Raw genomic sequence first — 21,188 nt, forward strand, 5'->3', positions numbered from 1 at the left:
ATCCCAGAAGGTACCGGCTAATCACATCTGTATTATTGCCAAGAAAACTATTTGGATGTCTCAATGAAATCACATGGAATTGATATCTCTTATATTACAATCATGGGGATCAGACTGTAGACTAACTATGTCATTCAATTATATGGGCAAGGCATTACATGGGTCATGTGTACTTTTCATCCTTGATTGCACTGCATATGCTAAAAGATCTGAACATTGTTCCTGGGACTAAATTCTGGTGATCTTGACTTAATTTGACTCCCTGTTGTCTTCTGTTCTTTAAAAACATACACACAAATAAGCTCAAAAGTGTCCAAGGAATCCAAATACCACGAGCAGCGGCCGCCCAGAGCAGGTAATAATGAACCCAGCTGTTTTCAGCACATTCCTTAGAGATATTCAGAGACCCTGCCTTCTTCCATGTGATGCAGAGCAAACAACAAAGCAGGGGGGACTGATATGTAGCGGTCCCAGCTCCTCTTCTAGCCAGGACAGATCAGCTGGAGAAGGGCACATGAGCTGAGAGAAGTATTGAAACAGATGCGTAGAAGCTTCCCCTTGGTGCTACAGAAAAACAGTCTATGCACGTTTGCAAACAATGTTGGGAAACGAAGCTGGGCCCAGTGGGATTTCTTCCTGTGCTTGACTTAACTTTGTCCTCCTTCCTCTCTGCACTTCAGTTTCTGTCAACAGTTCTGCCATTCTCTCAAATGGCTATAAGAACAATATACTAAACGGTTTTAGTGAGGTTCGCTTTTAAAGAAATAAACCCTGGCAGGGGAGGTGTCTGAAAGCCTTTTCTTTGTAACTATAGTACACCATCTTTGTGTAACACCACACATTTTATTTGGACTGTTGGCCATTTTCAATGTTTTTTTTTAAAAACAATAGTTGTATTTCATATGGGATGCTGGGAATTTAAAATTTTGGATGGGTTTCCAGAAGTGGTTTAGAATATTGTTTGCCAGTAAGTTACTGGCAATACGAAGACTTGAGAGAAAGGAGTTAAGAGTTCATTCCACCCTCCCTCCACTTTTAGGATTTCATGCTTGGTTCTCCCCATGCCTAGTTTTTCCTGCCACCAATCTTGAAAAGTTGATGTTATCTAAATTATCCAGGGATCTTAATTCTCCCAAATGAATTCAACATTCAAACTCGGGAGGGAGACTATTACTGACCTCCAAATATTTGATTTGGTCCCAGCCTCACTGGATTAGGAGTGATGGCAAAATAATTGATTCCCAAACTCACTTTGAGCAGGATTCATAGTTTAGGAAAGAGTCAGATCAACCGGAGAAGATTCTGAGAGGCACCAAGAATGATTAGGAGAAACGGAGGGAGCTGTATTCTTAACTTTTCAGTTTCAGTGGTTAAGTTCTAAATTTTTGTCAGTTGCCTTGAGTGTGTGCCAGAACAAAAACTTGAGATATAAATCCAATCCCATCAGAATAGATAAAATCAATCAATAACCAAATATTAGAGTTAGAAGGGACTACTTGGGTTACTGCATTCAACCCCAGATTCAGTGTAGGAATGAAAACAAAAGCATTAGAGACACATAAATCCCCAACCCACATAAGAACACCTTTAAAAATGGGCAATTTTCTACTTCTCCAGGTTACTGGTTCCGTCAACTTCAGAAGTGTGCGTGCATGCGTGTGTGTGTGTGTGTGTGTGTGTGTGTGTGTACCCTACGAGATTGATGGCCACATTTGTAATCCTGATTGGTCACTAAATTGACCCTCGAAGGGTTGGGGGAGGTTTTCCTCATTCTTGCCTGAATTCACTAACTCATGGCAGCTTCTTTCTATCGCTACGACATGGGTTAGGAGATAACCATCTTTTACTACAAGGCAAATATATACAAAGGATTGGTCATTAAAGAAGAACTTTGTCACAAACGTGAGTTATGAGGATACCTGATGAACCAATAAATGTAATTTGTTATGGACGTCTTGTTGAGTTATCTATCTGCATCTGTACAGCTTCAAATCCACCTGTGTGCAGAAGGCAGAAAATCAAGACCTTATTCTATCATCCCTCAGGACAAGATGTTGAATAATGGATTGAAGTCATGGGGGGGGTGGGGGTGGAATGCAACTTCAATGGTGGGAGACCTTCTTAACCAAAAAAAGAAGTTCATCGGTGGAATTGGTGAATGAAGGAGCTGACAGGCTTTACTGGGAGAGGTTAGACAGCTATTTACCAAGAATGCATTCATTTGGATTCCTCCATAGAACTAAAGATTGGACTCAAAGACTGCTGGGGGTTCGCAGGGGTTCGGGAGATCCCCTAGCTAAGATTCTGTGTGGTTTGGAGAACCCCCAAATCCCATTCCTGGCTGGCCCTGCCCACCCCCCGCCCTCCCAGGAGTCCCCATTTGGCACATTTTGGATGCAGATAAGTGCAAAAAATGGGCCTCCCGGAAGTTTGGGGAGGCCAGAAAAGGGTACATTTCCAGCTTCCAGAGGATCTCCGGAGCCCGGGGAGGCCATTTTTGCCCCCCCAGAAGCTCGAGGAAAGTCTTGGGAGCCCAGGAAGGGTAAAAACGCAGCCCCCCCACCATGGTGCAGGAGGCTAACTAGACCACACCCACCATGGTCATGTCCATCCAGCAACTAGGCAGAGAACCCATTGCTAAAATTTTTGAAGCCCACTCCTGTCTAAACCATGATTTTTCATGAGGAAAACAGGCCTGTACAACCCTTTTGCCTGGCAGGGGGAGTTTTTTTTAATAATTTTTTATTGGTTTCTAAAACAAACAAAACATAAAAACATCAAATCATCTTCCCTATATTCCACTTATTCATTGAATGTAGCACAGGCCACAAGGAAAGGAAGGCAGCCAAGACAAAAGCTAGAATGGGTTTTATTTCATTACAGTGTAACTGTGATTAAAACTGCATTAATGAAGTACAGTGAACACGACTGCTTTTCCACATTTTTAATTCTGTTATGTTAAATACTGGCATTCAGCAGGAAGTCTGGGAAGGACTATAACCAAGATTTTTCTGGCTCTGGAACCACAGGCCCAAGGCCTCTGCTGCTGTCAGATGATTAAACAACCTCATTGGCACCGTATCTATATAGGAGAAATGTGCAGTTTTGACCACTCTCCTGAATATTTAGGCCAATTAACTCTGGAGAAGGCCAAATCAATAGTAAAATCAAGACATGGATTGTCAAAATGATATTTCCAGGGCCCCTGAATTCTACCACCAAATGTTAGACAGTCACAAGCTCTCTGGTGAGGGCTATCTATACAATTTAATCCTAAGCAAATATAGATGGACCTTGTCCAGATACAACTTTGATGCCAACCCATCAACTCTACTGATGGGAAGATGGGACTCTTTATTTGTAGAGACTTTGCTTTTGTGAATGCAGGCAGGTAGATACTCTCAGCCATGCACTTATATGGCACCTTTTTAATGATGTGCATCGATGTGCACCGATCAGCCCAATCATCCAAATTTATTATTTTTTTTAGGTATGATAACCCCACACTTATATATCAGGTGGCCAAATATCTTCAACAAGTTATACAACTGCACAAAACATTTAATTAGATGCGTTGTTTTATTACCCTATTTTCCCCTTTCCCAATAACAAATTCTTCTGTTAAACTTTTACTCTTTTTTTACTGTAACTTTTTTATTATAAAGGCTGGTCAAAGATCATAATAAAGAAAAGGGGCTGGGATTTTACAGGAAACTTTCCTCTGTCTGGCACCATTTTATTTGCAGAATAATTCTTCTGAAATGCCTTTCAAGATTTGAGCAGATTTATATGGAGCAGGAGAAGAGCAATTGATCAAAAAGATAATGTTTCCACACTGTGTATTGTTCAAGAAACCACATATCATATTATCTATGGTTACACAGAAAGACACTAACTACCTATTGCTGACTGAGAGAAAAACTTTCAGGAAATTATGTTTTGCGTAGGAATCAAAAATAATATTGGCATTGGAGCCCCCAAAATGACAATCTGGCAGCATTTAAAATTTGGTCTTTTCCCAGCTGATCTCTACAAGCACCCAGAGGAAGATATTTTTATAGCCCGACCCATTCAGAAGACCCTAAGTGAATTATAACACACTAAAAATATAAAACAGCACAAAACTACATGCAAACCAGAGGTGGTATTCAGCAGGTTCTGACCAGTTCTGGAGAACTGGTAGGGAAATTTTAAGTAGTTTGGAGAACTGGCAGATACCACCTCTGACTGCTCCCCATCTATTCTCTGCTTCCTGAGTCCCAGCTGATTGGCTGGGTCTTCTTTTGTTGCCTTGCACAGGAGAACAGAGCTGGAAAGCAGGTTAGTGGGGTGGGGTGGGAATGGAGATTTTGCACTATCCTTCCCCTGCCATGCCCACCAAGCCACGCCCACCAAATCATGCCACGTCCACCAAGCCTCGCCCACAGAACCGGTAGTAAAAAAAATTGAATCCTGCCACGGATGCAAACCTCCTTCCAGATGGGCACTTCTAGTTAGCAATCAGTGTTAAAAACTGAATGGGCTAGAGCTCTTCTGCCTGCTGAGGGACAGGAGTCTGCAATCTTCCAGCAATGGAGAGCAATAAAGTGTAGGGCCACAACAGAAAAGCAATAGCTTTAGACTTATATACCACTTCTCCAGGCTTTATAGTCTTATCTAAGTAGTTTACAGAGTCAGCATATTGCCTCCAAGAATCTGTGTTCTCTTTTTACCGAAGGCTGGAAGGCTGAGTCAACTTTGAGCTGGTGAGACTTAAACTCCTGGCAGTGATCTGAATTAGTTTGCAATACTGCATTTCCTGCATTACTACTAACTAACTAATAGTACTTACTGCCTCTACTGAAATACTACAATACAATCTACTGCCACAGCTCCTACTGAAAAGGCTAGCATTGGTCTTGAATCTAATTTTTATTAGTGATGCTTGGAAACTCTTCTTAAGGAGCAGGATGGATTTGATTTAAATCAAGTCGACTGAAATCATGATTGAAATCATGATTTAAATCCCTAGTAAAAAGTCTTGATTTAAATCAACTTAATTTAAACAATAATTTTTAAAGAGCAACTGTCATCTCTGTCCCGCAGCAGCTCCTCCTCTGACCTGCTGTTGACTCACAGACAGTCTCCACAATTGCAGAATATACAGCCTCATGCTACAAAACTAAGCTCCATTTCATGCTGAATAGACTAAATTATTAATGTATCTTAAATAGAAAACTATCTTTAGACAGACTTTTACTCCAAAAGCATTTTATTAAAATAAATTGAATAAAATTTTTAAAAAAATCCAATTTAAATAAAAAAAATCTGATTTAAATTTTTTAAAAATCTGATTTTTTTAATTTTTAAAAAAGATCATCAATTTTTATCCACCCTGTTAAGGAGAGAGATACTCAGCAGATGGGTAGGTTTAATCCAGGGACTGAGGTGCCTGATGTATTATGGTACTGTACTTATATAGGGTAGGTAATTTACAGAAGTGAATGTTGGTGTATGTATCTGTGGGAGCAGGCGTGGCAAGGAGAAGATTCAACAAAGAGTCATTTATGGGTGAATATGAAATATTCAAAATATTTACAAGATAATCAGGTTCAAACTTTATCAGCTTTACTGAAAGCGGCAAGATTTAATCTGACATGACTAATTTGTTCTGTTTAGGAGAAGAGCTCATATATTTCAATTTTTATTGCATCTATTAACAGCCTTGGGCCATATCTTATGACACCATCTCACTCAATGTAGTAAATAAATGGCATAGTTTTCACTATTCAACCCACAGCAGATACACTTGTCAAAGAATCCTGTTCTAAAATGGGACTCTGGAGAGTCATAGCTACCCAGTACCCAAAATCCTGAAATATGGAAACCATTTCTCCATTAGAGACCTATTTAATTAAATGTATAGGCCATCCGACTCTGGGGAATTTATGGTATCTTCATAGCATTGTCCTTGTCCTCATTACTATTATTTTGACACAGTGATGATGGGATGATTTTAGAAAATGCTATAAACGGTTAGTGGGGAGGTGAAGCAAGATTACAAAAAGCTTCCTACAGAATAACAGAGTTGGAAGGAACCTTGGAGATCTTCTAGTCCAACCCCTTGCTCAGGCAGGAAACCCTACACCATTTTAGACAAATGGTTATCCAACATCCTTTTAAAAACCTCCAGTTTTGGAGCATCCACAACTTCTGGAGCCAAATCATTCCACTGATCAATTGTTCTAACTGTCAGAAAATGTATCTTTAGTTCTAGGTTGGTTCTATATTCATTGCTCATTAGTCACAACCTGGGCTGAAATCACTCCGTTTAGTAATGATACTGCTAAAACAAAGGGGAATAAAAGATCCCACACAAGGATGGAAAGAGGCTAAAAAGATGAGGAAACACTGTAAAAAAAAACTGTACATGAAAAGAAGGAATCCTGCTATATCCCACATGTGCTGGACGGCAGACCTGCAAGACCTATACTTTTAGCATGCTGCTTGAGCTTGATGGGAGTTGAAATCCAGAATGCTAGATGGGCCATTGACTTTAGCTATAGCACTTATATACCATTTCATCGGGTTTTACAGCCCTCTCTAAGTGGTTTACAGAGTCAGCCTATTGCCCCCAACAATCTGGATCCTCATTTTACCAACCTCAGAAGGATAGAAGGTTGAGTCCACCTTGAGCTGATCAGGATTGAACTGCTGGCAGTCTGCAGAATTAGCCTGCAATTCTGCATTCTAATTCTGCACCACCACAGCTTTAACTCTAAGCTCTAAACTAGCATTGGAGATGATGTTTCGTTATTTTATTTTAAATACCAGAAATTGAATAATATACTTTTTTTAAAAAAAAGAAAATTAATGCATTCAAACAATTTAAGGTGCTAAGTAGCTGTTACTCATATCAGAGTTTTGTATTCTTGGGTTACAGCACAGGAAAGTGTCCAGCAGTTACAATTCTTACTGGACAGCTGGATAAAAACTGCATACACATTTCCTTCTTATATATTTTATAAAGGCTAGAAACTTGGTTTACATTAAAAATTATGCTATTTGAAAAGAGCAGGCGGGCTTAAGAAGTAGCAGGGGAAATAGCAACATTCTCCAGTTCCTGCCTTAGTGCTCAAATTCAGCAGCTAATGGAAAAACCAAGAAAAGGTTTTCTTTTTTAATTTATTTTTGGGGCTTTATTATGTTTTTGGGAATATACACAATCCAAGGAAGATAAATCAGGAAGGTTATAATCAGGCATGATTGTCAGTTTTGTCTGTGACATTCACTCCCCCCCACTCTCTTACTGCATGGATTAATGTCACCACTGCTATTATTAACTTTTGACACTTAAATGGCTTTCTAAAGATTTTAAGGGTTCTCTTTAATGGGATACAGAAAAAATGAGCTCCATTAGATGGTTTGGGAATTACTTTCAACCCCTCCCCACATTCCCACCAAAACTGCTCTTTGAAATCTTCAGTTTTTGCTGTAGTTGGTCATTATGTTTACAACCATTGGAAATTGGGTTTATTACCACGCCTTGCCCTTTGGCTCCCAAGAGATTGCATGGCCCTGAAATATGATTTCCCCCCTGCTATTTCAGACCGGTGGAAAGGCCTGCCAGTTATTTTGCAACAGTTGGGTGTCTTTCTTCTGAAAGCATAGTGCCCTGTCTGCTAGTAGTGTACCGAGATTATAAATAAATACCCTCCACTTTATCTGACTTCCAGATAAAATGATTAAGAGTTAAGCATTACAAAAAGTTGATGCAGTCCAGATATCTGATTTGTATTTCCTTTTTTTTTTCTGATTTGTACCCGTTTACTTCTTTCCATACACAGAGTGGATCGTGGTGGAAAAACAGTAAACAATCACATTCTTGCCAGATAAGATCTACTCATTTGTCCTTGGCTGATGAACTGGAAATATCCTCCACATAGATTGTCACCAATGATAAAAGCTTCCTTTTTTGACTATGGAGATTCTCAGTCATCCAGGTCATGGTTGTCCCAAAGGTGCTTTTTCAAGAGGCAGTTGGAGTTCTTCCAGTTGCCTCCTGAAAAAGCACCTTTGGGACTTCCTTTTTTGAGTACAATAAAGCTTATATGTTTTTAAAGCTTGCCTTCGGAAGTTGTAAGTGCTTCATCACTGGAGGGTTTTAAGAAAAGACTGGGCAGACACCTGTCTGAAATGGTATAGGGCAGGGGTGTCAAACTCAATTTCATTGAGGGCCACATCAGGATTGTGTTTGACCTCGGGGGGCCGGGGTAGGTATGATCAGAGTGGGCGTGGCCAGCATAATGTCACACATGTCGGGCAGTGCCTGTGGTGGCCCAAGCACCCTGCCAGTGAAAACAGGCTCCCAAGCTCCGTTTTCAGCTGGGATGGCCTCCTGCAACCCTCTGCCAGCAAAAATGGAGTTTGTGGGGGATGTGCCTCCTGCCAGCAAAAACGGAGCTCAGGAGGGCTGCAGATGGCCCTCGCGTGCTCCATTTTTGCTGGCAGAGGCACCACAGACTGGTCCTTCACTGTTTCCCGGGCTGCCCTGTGGGCCAGATCAAAGCACCCCGAGGGCCAGATCCGGCCCCTGGGCCTTGAGTTTGACACTATAGCGCCTCCTGCTTGAGCAGGGGTTGGACTAGAAGACCCCCAAGGCCCTTTCCAGCTTATTTCTGATTGAAATACATCTACCTAACCCACCAGAGTGGGGAGGCAGGACATGTTACTGGTCTTCAGGACCAAGAAGAAGGGTCTTCCCTCTGGAACAGAGATAAGATTGGCTCCCACCTTAATCTTCTTTCGAAAGGTCCCGGAGACATGGCTTTGTTAGTGGGGCTGAGGCTCCCAGGGTGATATAGAGTCTATCAAGTGGTCTTTTTGATGGTTGTTAGCAGAGGTGTGGAGGTTTATTGGGTTTTATATTTGGGGTTTTACTTCTATAGGCTGCTCAGAGTCATCATGAATAATGCAGACATATAAATTTCCTTAATAAGTACCACTAAATACACTGATGATCATCTCTCATATGGTTTCTGTCCCAGAAAGTATCCTGTTCATTGTGAGAGGGCAAGGGTTATGCAATCGAATGCAATCCAGGTATGCTGGGATATTCCCATTCCCATAATTCAGAGTCTGAGAATAATAGCCTTCAAATACCTGGCAGTACCATGTTCTGTGCCAAAGAAGGGCAGAGGAAATGTAATCATTTAATTATTTGAAACGTTTAATTCTCTTACAAAATTGTTTATGCCAACTATGCTTCTGAGATAAGTGTCAAGACCATCATGACACAGCAGTTCCATTTCTGCCTGGAAGACCATTTCCAAGAAGTGGGGCTAGAAGACTACGGTGAGCGAGACCCCGTAAAAATGTGTGCTGTTCTAAAAGGGCCTCATCTTTAAGCCTTATGCCCTTGATATAAATTAGCACACTGATTTATTTTCATCCAATTCAGATACATCAGTTCTGGGAATCAGATGAGAACCAATAATCAGAAACTTAACCTGGATCTGCACGAAGAACAGATGACCTGTTTAACCTGGAAAGTAGCATTTAGTCTATTGCACACTTATTAAAAGTTCAGGAGTATTAGATCCAACCAAGTGCACTTGTATTCAGGGTCTTTGCACTAGCTCAAATGTCTGGAGACCGCCAATGATGAAGATCAAATAACTTGTAGACCACCTGCTCCAAACAGAATCTGACCAATCAATCTATGCTAGCCAAAAGATTATATTAGGACTTCCCACCTATTGGGAATGAGAACTTAGAAATCAGTATTCTGTGTGAGAACCTTCTCTTATGAACAGTCTGATTCCAAGCTGCACGCTTTACAAATACTTATTTACAAGCCATTTCAAAGAGTTTTCAAGGTAAAATAATACCGACTAGGTTTGAATGTCTATACCACAAATCAGAAATGATTCTAGATTTAGAGTGTATCGACAATGGTTAGACATTGTTAGATTATTATGTGCCATCTTGTTTATCTAATTTTGTAAATTGCCTAAAGTCAGTTCAAGGTAGGAAAATAAAAAGAAGAGAGAGTATAAGGTACAAAAAAGAAATAGGGGGAAAAAGAGGAAAGATATAAATATAATGTATATTGTATATGATATAAGTCACTTCTAATCTTCATCATGTATATAATATGTCACTTCGAATCTTCATCACAACTTGTATAAATAAGTTTTGCGGTTCTTCTCACACTCTTTAAAGTTACAAACAGACAACAAAAGCAATAGCACTAAGACTTATACTTCTTCATAGGGCTGTAAAGCACTAAGTGGTTTTCATAGTCAGCATATTGCCCCCAACAATCTGGGTCCTCTTTTTATCAACCTTGGAAGGATGGAAGGCGAGTTAATCTTGAGCCAGCCAGGATCAAACTCCTGGCAGTGGAATGCAGACTCAGCCTGCAATACTACATTCTAACCACTGCTCCACCATGGCTGATATAAAGTGACCTGCCTGGATAAGGATATGTATTCAAGTCATAACCCAGGGATGGGCAATTAATTTTACCAAGGAATCATATGAGAAACTGGAACTGTTGTGGAGGGCTGCGCTTGCTGCCCTGCCCCTGAGACTGCACTGGCATTGTCCCCTCTAGGGATGCCAGCCCATCCCCTCCACCAACGTCCTGCCCCTGATGCTGCCAACACTCAAGCACTGATGCCACCAAAGCTGTGGCCTGGAGTGGGACAGCCCATGAGCTAGATGTCGTTTGTGGTCTGTAAAATGTCTGTGGTCTGTCATAACCTATTCCTTGTTGATAAAGAAATCCATAAGACTCAACTTTTCAATCTGGTGTCAGCAAACAGTCCTTAAAGGGTTCCCAGAATTTATAAAATGATGTCTTGTTTTAATTTTGATCAAATAAGCCAACTTTATATTTCTTCCTTTTATTTCTAAAAAATCTTAACCTTTGTTCAAATATTGTCACAATACATGTTCTATCTTCATTTTTTCTTTGTTCCATCCCACATGTTTCTTTGATGGAGGCTTTTAACAAGCCTCCTTTGTAAATCCAATAAAAAACATTATCAAGGTCATCACCCTTTCCCCTTTAAGTTTTAAAACTTGAGTCAGTTTCTTCCAGCAAAAAATCCTTATCCAGGCCTGTCACTTGTATTTCCATTTTAAATGACTTGTTATGTATTCCACACTTTTTAAAATCCAATATTTCTGATTCTACTATTTCTACATCAAGCAAAATTTGTTTCATATTTGTCATTTCTTCATTAACTTCTTTCTATCCACTCTATCCATGGAAACAGACCTTGTTATTGATATTATTGATTTAGTGGTTACCAAATTCTGGCCCTTTTCTTTAATATTTCAAATATTATAATGTGTTGTATCATTTTGTAAATTCTAGTAGTGATCAAAACGAAAGTTAAGTTTACACTTTTTTTCCTTTTTTCCTGGAATCTTTAGTCCCCACTATAATTTGCTTTGTGACTTACAGTAGACAAAAGCTGTTTTACATAATTAGTTCCAAAATTTTATATTAAACGTTTCAGTGTTTCAAATTTGTTTGGAACCTTGTTTATAATTTTCTTAGTTTAAAATCTTATTTAGCTTTTTGCCATTTAAAAAAAAAACTTAAGTTCCTAAACTTCTAGTTAATTTTTCCTTTGTTCAGAAATAAGATAGGCTTTTCAAGCTTGTCATTTTGAAGTTCTCTAATAGTTTAAGATAGATAAATAAGCAATTTCCAGAAGCGATTAGAAATTGGGGTTGACAAACTGTGTCCTTTAAAAGGCTCTGCCATGTTTGTGAGTAACATGATGACTAATGTCTTCATCACCCAAGGCTCAAACCTGGGGAACCTATATCATGCTGTTTCCTTGCAAGAAACAGCCTTCAGGAACATATGAGGGTAGTCTTCTGTCCTCTCCTTGTCTCGAAAGATTCTGAAGAACTGGTTAATTCACTGGTTCTTCAATCTTTGCCATGGTCATTGTACCTTGACACACTGCCCCGAAACCCTGGTAGAACACTATTCCCAATTCCAGAAACATTTGGGTTCAATTCCTGAAATCTCTAATAAAAAGTGTCAAGAACCAGAAGAAGGGAAGGAGCCCAAGCTGAATTGCTTGAAGTTGATGACATCCAAAACAATTTATTTGTTTATTCTAAGGAATCCCTCAAAGTTGATTCACTCAAGCATCCCTTTTTTCAATATTTTAAAATACTGCTGGCTTTCTGTAACAGTTTAATATCTACCCAGGTTGCAGACAACTCCAATACCACTTGTAAGGAACTTCTACAAAGCCACAATATCCAAGTTATGTTAGTTCAGCTGGCTCGGTGACAGACAATGCCAACTAAAACACTACATACTTTATCTGCTTCAAATCAAGACCACGCATGCTATTCCATAGAAACAGGCAAATCAAGAAAGCTAGTTCAATTCCAGGGAATAAAAGGCAAAAAGCAAGTTCCAGTATACACCGTGTGTGCAATGTGACCAGCAGATCAATAACAGACCAATCAGAGGCAGAATGAGAGGCAATGTTTGTGCTCTGAGTAACTGGTGTTGAATTATGGGGTGAGTGGGATGTGGGTAATTAAATTTACAACCTTATTTCTCCCTCTAATTGTAGCCACATGTTTTCCATTCATTGTTTGAAGAATTAGAGTCTGGAACCATAAAGTAGACATTTTTTCTCTCTCCACTCTCCACCCTCCCTCCCTCCCTCTCCCTCCCTCCTCAGACTCTAGTTACATTCAACCCTGTGCAGGTTGATACTTATCTCTCCCCATGGAACAGTTACCTTTGAAGATTGTGCCACTTGCCTACACCTAATATAAAGCATCTCTCACTGAAGGCCCAAAGTTTCTCAATATACCAATAAAGGAGAATATGTGTAGCCCAGTACTGATGATGTTACAAGAAAACAAATAAACTCAGAGACCCCTCATTTCTCAATATAGTCAATTCAAACATTCACAGCTATGAGTCACCAAGCTCCAATCACAACAAATGGTAGAAAATCAGAATGTGAGGCAAGGATGCCTAAACTAATCCTTCATTTCCAACAAATGCACCTCACTACTCTCGGTGTCATCCAAAGCTAGGAGTCCATCTTAACCAAATCACCACACCTCCGGAGAGGGATGACTTTTACTTCCCATTAGGGGACCTTTAATCAGGCCACTGCATGCTGTGGGACCATTAAAGAATCATGGTGACCCAGAAGACCAAGATGTTCGCTCAAGGAAAGAAAAATAAAAAGATAACCTGGGGAGGAAATAAGCTTTTGGTAAAGCAGCAGAATCATTTGAACCTGGGTTTGGTTAAATAAAAAAAAAAATTCTAAGCCCACTGGAGAGAAGGCCATCCAGATTTTCTTGAAATACAACTCCCAACCTCCAACTCTTTTAACTGTATTCAAACATTTAGAATTTAGAATTTTCTGTTCTCTGATAAAAGAAGCCATGGGCCTTTGCTAGGGCAGTTTTGATTTCTTCAAGTAAGAAGAATGGCATCTATAGCAGGCTTATTTTAAGACTTTGATTTCTTGTACCTGTAGATGAAACCACTGAGGAGATTTGGGTCTCTTTTGTTCTAAAGGTCAGCTTTTATTAGCTTCTCTCAAAAACTCTCCTCAGGGATACTTCCCAGAAAGAAACGAGTAAGTCCCTGAGCTGCCCCTTGTTGACAGTGACTGCCTGTGCAAGAAAGCAGGTGAAGTGAAAAGATGGAGAAACCTGACACACCTGACTCTCCATCTTGTCTGAACCGAGCAGTCAGTCAGTTCCTATGCAGGAAATCCACAGCTGCAGGCTAGACTGGGATTTTTTTTTCCTTTTTCCTTTAGCATGCCAGAAGAAGGTAGCAGCAAATATTTTCCATACTGTCATGAAGAAAACGGCATGGACGTATTTACGAGGTTATAAAAGGTCAAGCTCAACTCAAAGGAGATTTTAACTCTTTTTTAAAAAAAACCCTCAGAAGACAGAATTAATATATCAGTAACAGCTTGTCGTTCCAAGCTATCCCGAGCAATTTAGATTTCACTGCCTTCTTCCAATAACTGCTATTGCTAAACGTGATGTGCAGGACCCGAGTAGATTGGGCTTCCTAAAGACGACTTAATCCATGATAAAGGTGACTATTACTCAGAGGAGGCACATGCCCAGGTAGGACAGCAAGTTCTGTCCACTGAAGTGGATCAAAGAGCTAAAAGAAATAGCACTGCAGTTGGAAAAAAAAAACTTTACTCTTTGTCCCAAAAGCTGTAGGGCAGGGCAAGAGAACTGGGAAGGCTGCAGATTAAACAGGTGTTAATTCAACACCATTGGAGAGAGCCTGGGTTATTTCCCCCCCACCCCCACCCAACTATTCCCATATGGCTTCCTGGGTATCCATTTTGAAGCTAAGTAACAATATCAAGATCATTAGAACCTAATAATGAAATTGCAACTAATCTAAAAGAATCAATATGCAGCATAATGAAAAGGGAGTGAGTGGAAAAGGGATTAGGGATGACTACTCTGTTCCCTTAAAGAGCTTCCAACAGGAGATCAGACTATCAGTAAATCGGGAGGAGGGGGGGGGGGGAAGGCAGCCTGGATTTATAGGGGGCAGCTTCATCTGTAGGGCAAGCTCCTCACAGCAGGGACACAGGCACAATCACTTTCTCTCTTTCCAGAGGATGGTGCTATGGAAAGTAGTAGAGGAGGAGCCAGGATAAGCAAGATGTCAATTAAATATAAAAACAGTGACAGTTCCGGGCCACAAACAGTGGGAGCTCAGAATTCTGAACACTTGCAATAACTGTGCAGAAGAGGGGAGTTTGGCTACGTATCTCCCCAAATAAGCCCCGATTGAGCTCTTCTGATTAAATGGAAGCAGCCTGCTGATTTGACAGCCACAACCCCACAGCCTGCCAAGGTGATCAAGCCATCTCCCTTCCTCCAGCAACCCAGAAGGAACTCCTCTGGCTAGCTATTCCCTGCTTACAGTGTTGGCAAAGCCTGATCCTAATATATCAGGGCTGTCCATGGTGAGCTCCAATTTCCCAACTGGCATACTTGCACCAACATACAGAGGGGGTCCCGAGCAATCCATGATCTAGTCCATTTTGGCCAGCTTTGTCTTTAACTAGGTCACAAGCCTGTGGTTGAACCTTGGTTAGTTTTAAGGAGTGAGTTTAGTTAATTGACGATGATTGTGTGAACCCAGAAAACTTGAGTTAATTGAACCGGGTGGAGTCTCATGTTGCCACGCTTGGGCATTTGGGTGAGTGTAACGAAAGGGAGCATCAGAACAGGGAGAAAAGGGTTAACCTGGATAAAACGCCAGGGAAGACTGCAGCTGGAGAAAGACCTAAACCAAACGAAGATCTCATCACTGGCAGAGTTTAAGCTTGACTTTCAAATCATTGATCCTAACCAAGATGGCAATGTCACCTCCAGTATGAAAGTCAGCAGTCTCTAAGCTAGTAGTTGGGGAACACAACGAGAAAGAGGCTACTGTACCGAATTCTGTTTAGAGGGGATTTCTGGGGGAAACTAGCAGATTTGGAGCCAATCCACGTGTTAAAACCCAAACGGACGTTCTTGAAATCCGCCAGAGATCACACACGCTAGGAGTGCAGATACTTTAAAATCTGGTGATACAACAGTTCTCAGGGATGAGCTGACGATGATGTTCCGCATGTGCCCAGCGTCTGTCTTTAGCCCGCTTCCCTAGCAATGAATCGCACTGGAAATACCGAGGAAAACGCGTGTTTAGGGGGACCGGGCGTTACACGACGACTTCAGGACGAACGTCCCGAGATTAGAAAGCCCACCTAGAAAACCGATCCGAGTCAAGGTTAACCTCGGGTTGAGGTTTACTTTCCGTTCAACTTGTCACTGGGGGAAAGCAGGGCGTGTGTGTGTGGGTGGGGGAGGATACATACCACCACCACCACCCCTAAAAAAGTAGGCGCTCCCGACGTTAACCAACCTGCTCTGCTGCCTCCGGGTCGAGATGAGGCTCCAGCAACGGGACCGTAAATTGGATCTTACGGGGACTGTTGGGTTCCATGCCGGCTCCGTCGTCCCGGGAAAAATCGATGGCGCTCACCCAGCCGCGCTCGATAATATCTATACCTTTGCTCGCTCTTCCCTTCGCCCGTCCGGTCTGCGGGCACCCCGCCACTCGCTTTCCCACCCAGGGCGCCCGCACCCTCCCCTCTCCGCCTTCCCCGCGAACGGCGCTGCGATTGGTCGCTCAAGATGCCCGCCCGCCCCTCCCTGCGAGACAAGGGCGCGCGCGCGCAAACACACACACACACACACACACACACACACACACACACACACACACACACACACACACACACACACACACACACACCACAGCGCTGGGGGTGGGGGGCGCCCTGAGGGAAGGAGATGTGGAGCGCGGGGCTGAGCGATGCCCTCACAAAGACGAGCGCTGAGAGAAAAGCCGCAGACGCGTCCGGCCTCCGGGAGTCTTTACACCTGCTTTGCTTCTGCGACCTATATTTACCTAAGAGTAAGCCTCACTGAAAATCAGAGAGGCTTACTCCAAATCGCCGCATACCGGGTGGCGTTGCAGCTGTAAACGAAACGTTCTGAGCCGTCATGTGTCTTGTTGTTGTTGTTCTTTAAAAAAAAACCGCAATCTCAGTTACTTAGCGGGATCTGCCTCCCGATAACACCAAATCCCTCAAACCTTCCTCTGCCGATTCCTCCCTGAGCCAAGCTCCCTAAGGAGACGCGAGATTCCTCCGCGCCATCGGTCCAAACCTTCCCTTGTTCCACCCCTGACTAAGCAAAACACGGACTTGACAGGTGTGCTTCGTAGCTTTTTTTTTAATTTTCGTCTTCTTTTTTGCAATATAGCAAGTTGGCACATGTGACTAGCTCAGTGAAGCAGAGAGAAGGCTGGCAAAAGGCAACGTAAGACGTTTTTAGATCCGCGATACTCCGAATTGGGCAATAGTGGCGGAGAACAGACCGAACGATCTGGATACCCCCACCTCTTTCCTTGCTAATGTTTAGGATCGCAGCGAAAACTACAATCTTTTCCAGTGAGATTTTCAGGCAAAAGTGCTGTTTAACTGAGGCAACTGCTGGTGCAAGAGGTTGGGCTGGAAATGAGTTGAATACGGTTGTATCTTTATGGTTTAGAACAGGGATCGCCAACCTTTTGGACTTCAGGGACTACCAAACGCATAATTTTAAATCCAGCAGACCAGAGACTGTGGGAAAATCCCCCCAAAAGTGCAGCAAAATTCCCCACCCCATTTCCCTACCGATCGATCATTCTTTATTTGGGATTGCAGGATACTGTCTCCAGTTCCATTCTGTGGGGTGGGGGTGGGAGAAGAAAGAGAGAGAGACTTTTGGCTTCATGCAAGGAAAGCAGCAGAAGCAGCAGAAGTCTTTCTTTCTCTCCCCCAAACTCCACCAGAAATGAGTCTTTGCTTCTTGGAGCAGGATGCCTTGCAGGATCCCAAAGACTGATTTCTAGCGGAGTTTGGGGGAGAGAAGGAAAGACTTTTGCTGCTTTCCTTGAGTGCAGCCAAAAGCAGAAGAAGAAAGAAGTGGAAAGAAGCAGCCCAGTGGCCAAGCCAGGTGCATCGGGTGAGTTCCCCCCTCCGCTCTTTCCCCCCATCCCCTCACTATCTCATGTTCGCAATGCAAGCCTTGTGTTCCCACGCAGCCTGGATTAATTGCTTTGCGGGGTGCTTTGGGGGTGACATTTCTCTGCGGACCACCAAAATTTTCTGCAGACCACCAATGGTCCGCAGCCCGCTGTTTGATGACCACTGGTTTAGAATGTAAATTAAAGTAGAAACTGTGGAGTAGGTGACATACCTATGTCTAAATAGATATTAGAGAAGGAAGAAGAAAGGCATTGGGAATACCTTTCACAATCTGACACTTAGCAGAACTATATTCCCCCATCCTATAATGGTAGCGCAATCTGGGAATAATGGAAGCTGTAGCTTAATGTGGGGTTCAGGTTGTATTAGAACTCCCGAAATGCCAGAAGTGACAGTTTGAGGAAGGTTACCCTTAATTATTACCATTGAACACAGAAAAAGCAGCTTCTGAAACGGAGATAAGAACCAAGATGAAACAATGTTTTTAGATGAGCATAGAATCCTCATTTTTATTCCACTTTATATGTGCATCAGGTCTATTGAAAGGCTCTGTATTTGGGATAGACAATTGCAATTGTGACTAGCATTACCAAAAGACATGACGTTACATCCATCAAGTGACAGGCACACATATATCAAGAACAGTGCGATAGTGCAGAGAATGTGGTTTGGAATCCGTTTCTGATCTCTTGCCTGCCAGCTACCAAGGTTGCCAAAGCAATAGATCAGCAGGTGTACCGAGTAGGCTTCAGAAAGTAATTTCATTAGGTCATGGTGTCAGGCACTCAACCTTGAGGCCTTTAAGCCCTATCATAAATATGAAAGGCAATACAGTGGTAATAATGTCAATAAACTTTGTTGTTGTTAGTTGTGAAGTCATGTGGCTTTGATTCTGTCACCAATTTTTGTATCGATATTGCTTTTCTTCCTTTCTGTGCAAGGTCTCATGTTGTCCTTTCTGCTCCTTTAGAGTTTGGGCAGACTCTGGTGAGTTGGCCTTGATCAAATTAATAGGTTTCTAGTGCTACTTTGGGGCAATATTTTGTTGTTGTTGTTAGTTGCGAAGATGTGTCCGACCCATCGTGACCCCATGGGACAGCATTCCTCCAGGCCTTCCTGTCCTCTACCATCCTCCGGGGTCCATTTAAGCTCACGCCAACTGATTCAGTGACTCTATCCAGCCACCTCATTCTTTGTTGTCCCCTTTTTCTGTTGCCCTTAATCTTTCCCAGCATTAGGCTCTTCTCCAGTGGCCAAAGCATTTGAGTTTCATCTTCTGGATGAAACACAAAATAATCCTGGCTGGCTTTTCAGATTATTGAAAGGAATAACAAAATGAAATCTATGGATTCATTGGATGGTGTGGGTGGTTAAATGACCCCCTTCCACTAATTTTTACATAGCGAATGCAAGGTGGGCTCAGAGATACACAGTTATCAATGTCTCTTTTTAAAGGCTCTCATTTGGATTAAAAAGGGGAATCATATTTGCTGGGATGAAAGGCACAGATTGGTGGTGACTCATTTCTTACAGTTTGTTTTCACACATTCAAATGAGTCAATTCATGTGCTGATAGCTGTTATTGACAGTTATTTAAAGATGTGTGTATTCCACCTTCTAATCTCTCTAGATTCAATCCCCATCCACCCCTACAAACACAAAAATAAACACTGCAGAGTGAAACAAAAATAAGGTTTGGGGCTAACCTGTTTTTTTTTTTAATTTATGGATGCATGAACTATTTATACATGTTCATTTTCCAGGAAAAGCTGTTGATCAACAGTAACTTAAATTTGACTGATTTGGGGGATTTTGCCTGGGGGGTGGGGGGTGGCAGGGAAACACATACACACATGCAGTTCTAGTTGTAAAAATATTTTCTCCATGGAACAGCTTCCAAAAACAAATTTCTCAAATAAAAAACATAAGCAAGTGCAGAATGAGGAGGAAAAGAAAAGAAAAAGAAAAAAAAGGCAGAATGAAGATCAATAATTGCCTTATTACAAAATAATCCTACTTATTTCCACTTGAAAGAAAATTGCATTTACTGGATTTTACTCTTAACTGGATGTACTTAGGGCTATACAGTAAGGTAAAAATTGGAAACTTTTGCCCTCACCATGACTAATGGCAAGAGATGCTAGCAGTTGTAATTCAGATTCATCTGGAGAGCTTCCATATGATTACTGTATCTTTTATTACTAAACAGGTACAAATTTGCCCATATTCACTTTCTTGGTGACAGAAAACTATATCCCAAATTATATTAATTACCACCATTCCTTAAAAGGTAGTTTAGATGGGCATTCCAGCACGGAAGGATAGGAGCAGTTTCAGATACAAAAATCAATTGAACAAAACAGAAATCCAACACTGCGGTTTCTTTGGGCTTACTGTTTAATAGCTCTACTGTATGTAGATTTACTTTCTCATCAACCTTATGGGATGAGGTCAGGCAGGCTTTCAAATGAAAGAACATTTGAACAAGACGAAAACTGTTTGCTTTTTTATTTTTTAAACTCTTACCATCTGAACATATTCGTCATTATGACTGTACAGCACAACACAGTCACTGATACTAAATATGCATTAAGTTTTAAGAGCTTTTTTTAAAACAAACACTAAAATTGCAACAATGGGGAAATAATTACTCTGTGTGTGTGTATGTACACACACAGGTTTATTACACATTTTGCAAAGACTTTGTAAACACATGCACAATTTCATTACATACAATAATGATATTGGCAATGGGTGATCTGGAACAAGGTCAAACAAAGAAATTGTGTATATGGTAGTTTAGATGGAACAAGTGAAAAAACAGTGTGCAGAAGTGGCTTGGTAGATGATAAATTCTGCAGAAAAGCAGCAAAACATATTTTAATTATGTTTTCTTAGCACTGGAAGATACATGTAAAATGAATATATTATCCATAATCAAGATTATGCCATTTTTTAAAAAATGAAAGAGTTGCCTGCTCATAAATGTTAAATTATACATTTAAATGATCTGTGTATTTTTCTTTTGATTTATATTTTTCTTATGACTGGTGGGGCCAGTCATAAGAAAGCATAATCATGGGAGCTGAAAATTAGCTCCTTATCATTTATTCACATTTCTGAGATTTTAAGCATTACTCATTTATATCTGCCATGACTGAGCACTTGCTTTAGAAAGGAAAGCAAGTTCCTTAACAAGAATCAGGGCAAAAGAGAATCATCTCTTTATACAATGCACAATAATTTAACTATGGAATTTGAGATCACAAGCTGTAGCAATGACCAATCATGTTGGTTTAAAAGAATGCTGAAACAACACATCCCCAAATAAGCTAAATGGTGAGCATTTATAGGAAAGATAAATAGGATTGTGTAATTGTCTTTTTTTGTTTGTGGACTTTTCATCAGTAGCCACTTGTATTGAATTAGGTAAGAAGATTTGTTCTCTCAAAAAGTTTTAAATTGGGAGACCCTGGTTGGGACAAGAAATTGTTAATGGTTTGGACAGGGAAATTGTGGGCAGATTAAAATATACTCACTAGAGTCAGTTTTGCCTATGAAAAATGA

At 41.2% G+C, this 21,188-nt stretch overlaps 1 protein-coding gene across 2 annotated transcripts in view; it reads right to left on the reverse strand.

Moving 5' to 3' along the window:
* Window positions 1-16,159, reverse strand: part of PPP1R1A (protein phosphatase 1 regulatory inhibitor subunit 1A) — an 89,531-nt gene extending 73,372 nt beyond the window's left edge. Inside the window, exon 1 of one of the 2 annotated variants that reach the window (XM_026713757.2) lies at window positions 15,950-16,159. In XM_026713757.2, coding sequence (XP_026569542.1) covers window positions 15,950-16,030 — 81 coding nt within the window. In that variant the 5' untranslated portion in view covers window positions 16,031-16,159. The remainder of the gene's footprint in view (window positions 1-15,949) is intronic. The other variant, XM_026713758.2, reaches the window with a different exon arrangement.
* Between the last annotated feature and the right edge of the window lie 5,029 nt (window positions 16,160-21,188).

The sequence above is a fragment of the Pseudonaja textilis genome, chromosome 2, assembly GCF_049901715.1.
Source record: "Pseudonaja textilis isolate UNSWEBS1 chromosome 2, rPseTex1.2, whole genome shotgun sequence".
Lineage (NCBI taxonomy): Eukaryota > Metazoa > Chordata > Lepidosauria > Squamata > Elapidae > Pseudonaja > Pseudonaja textilis.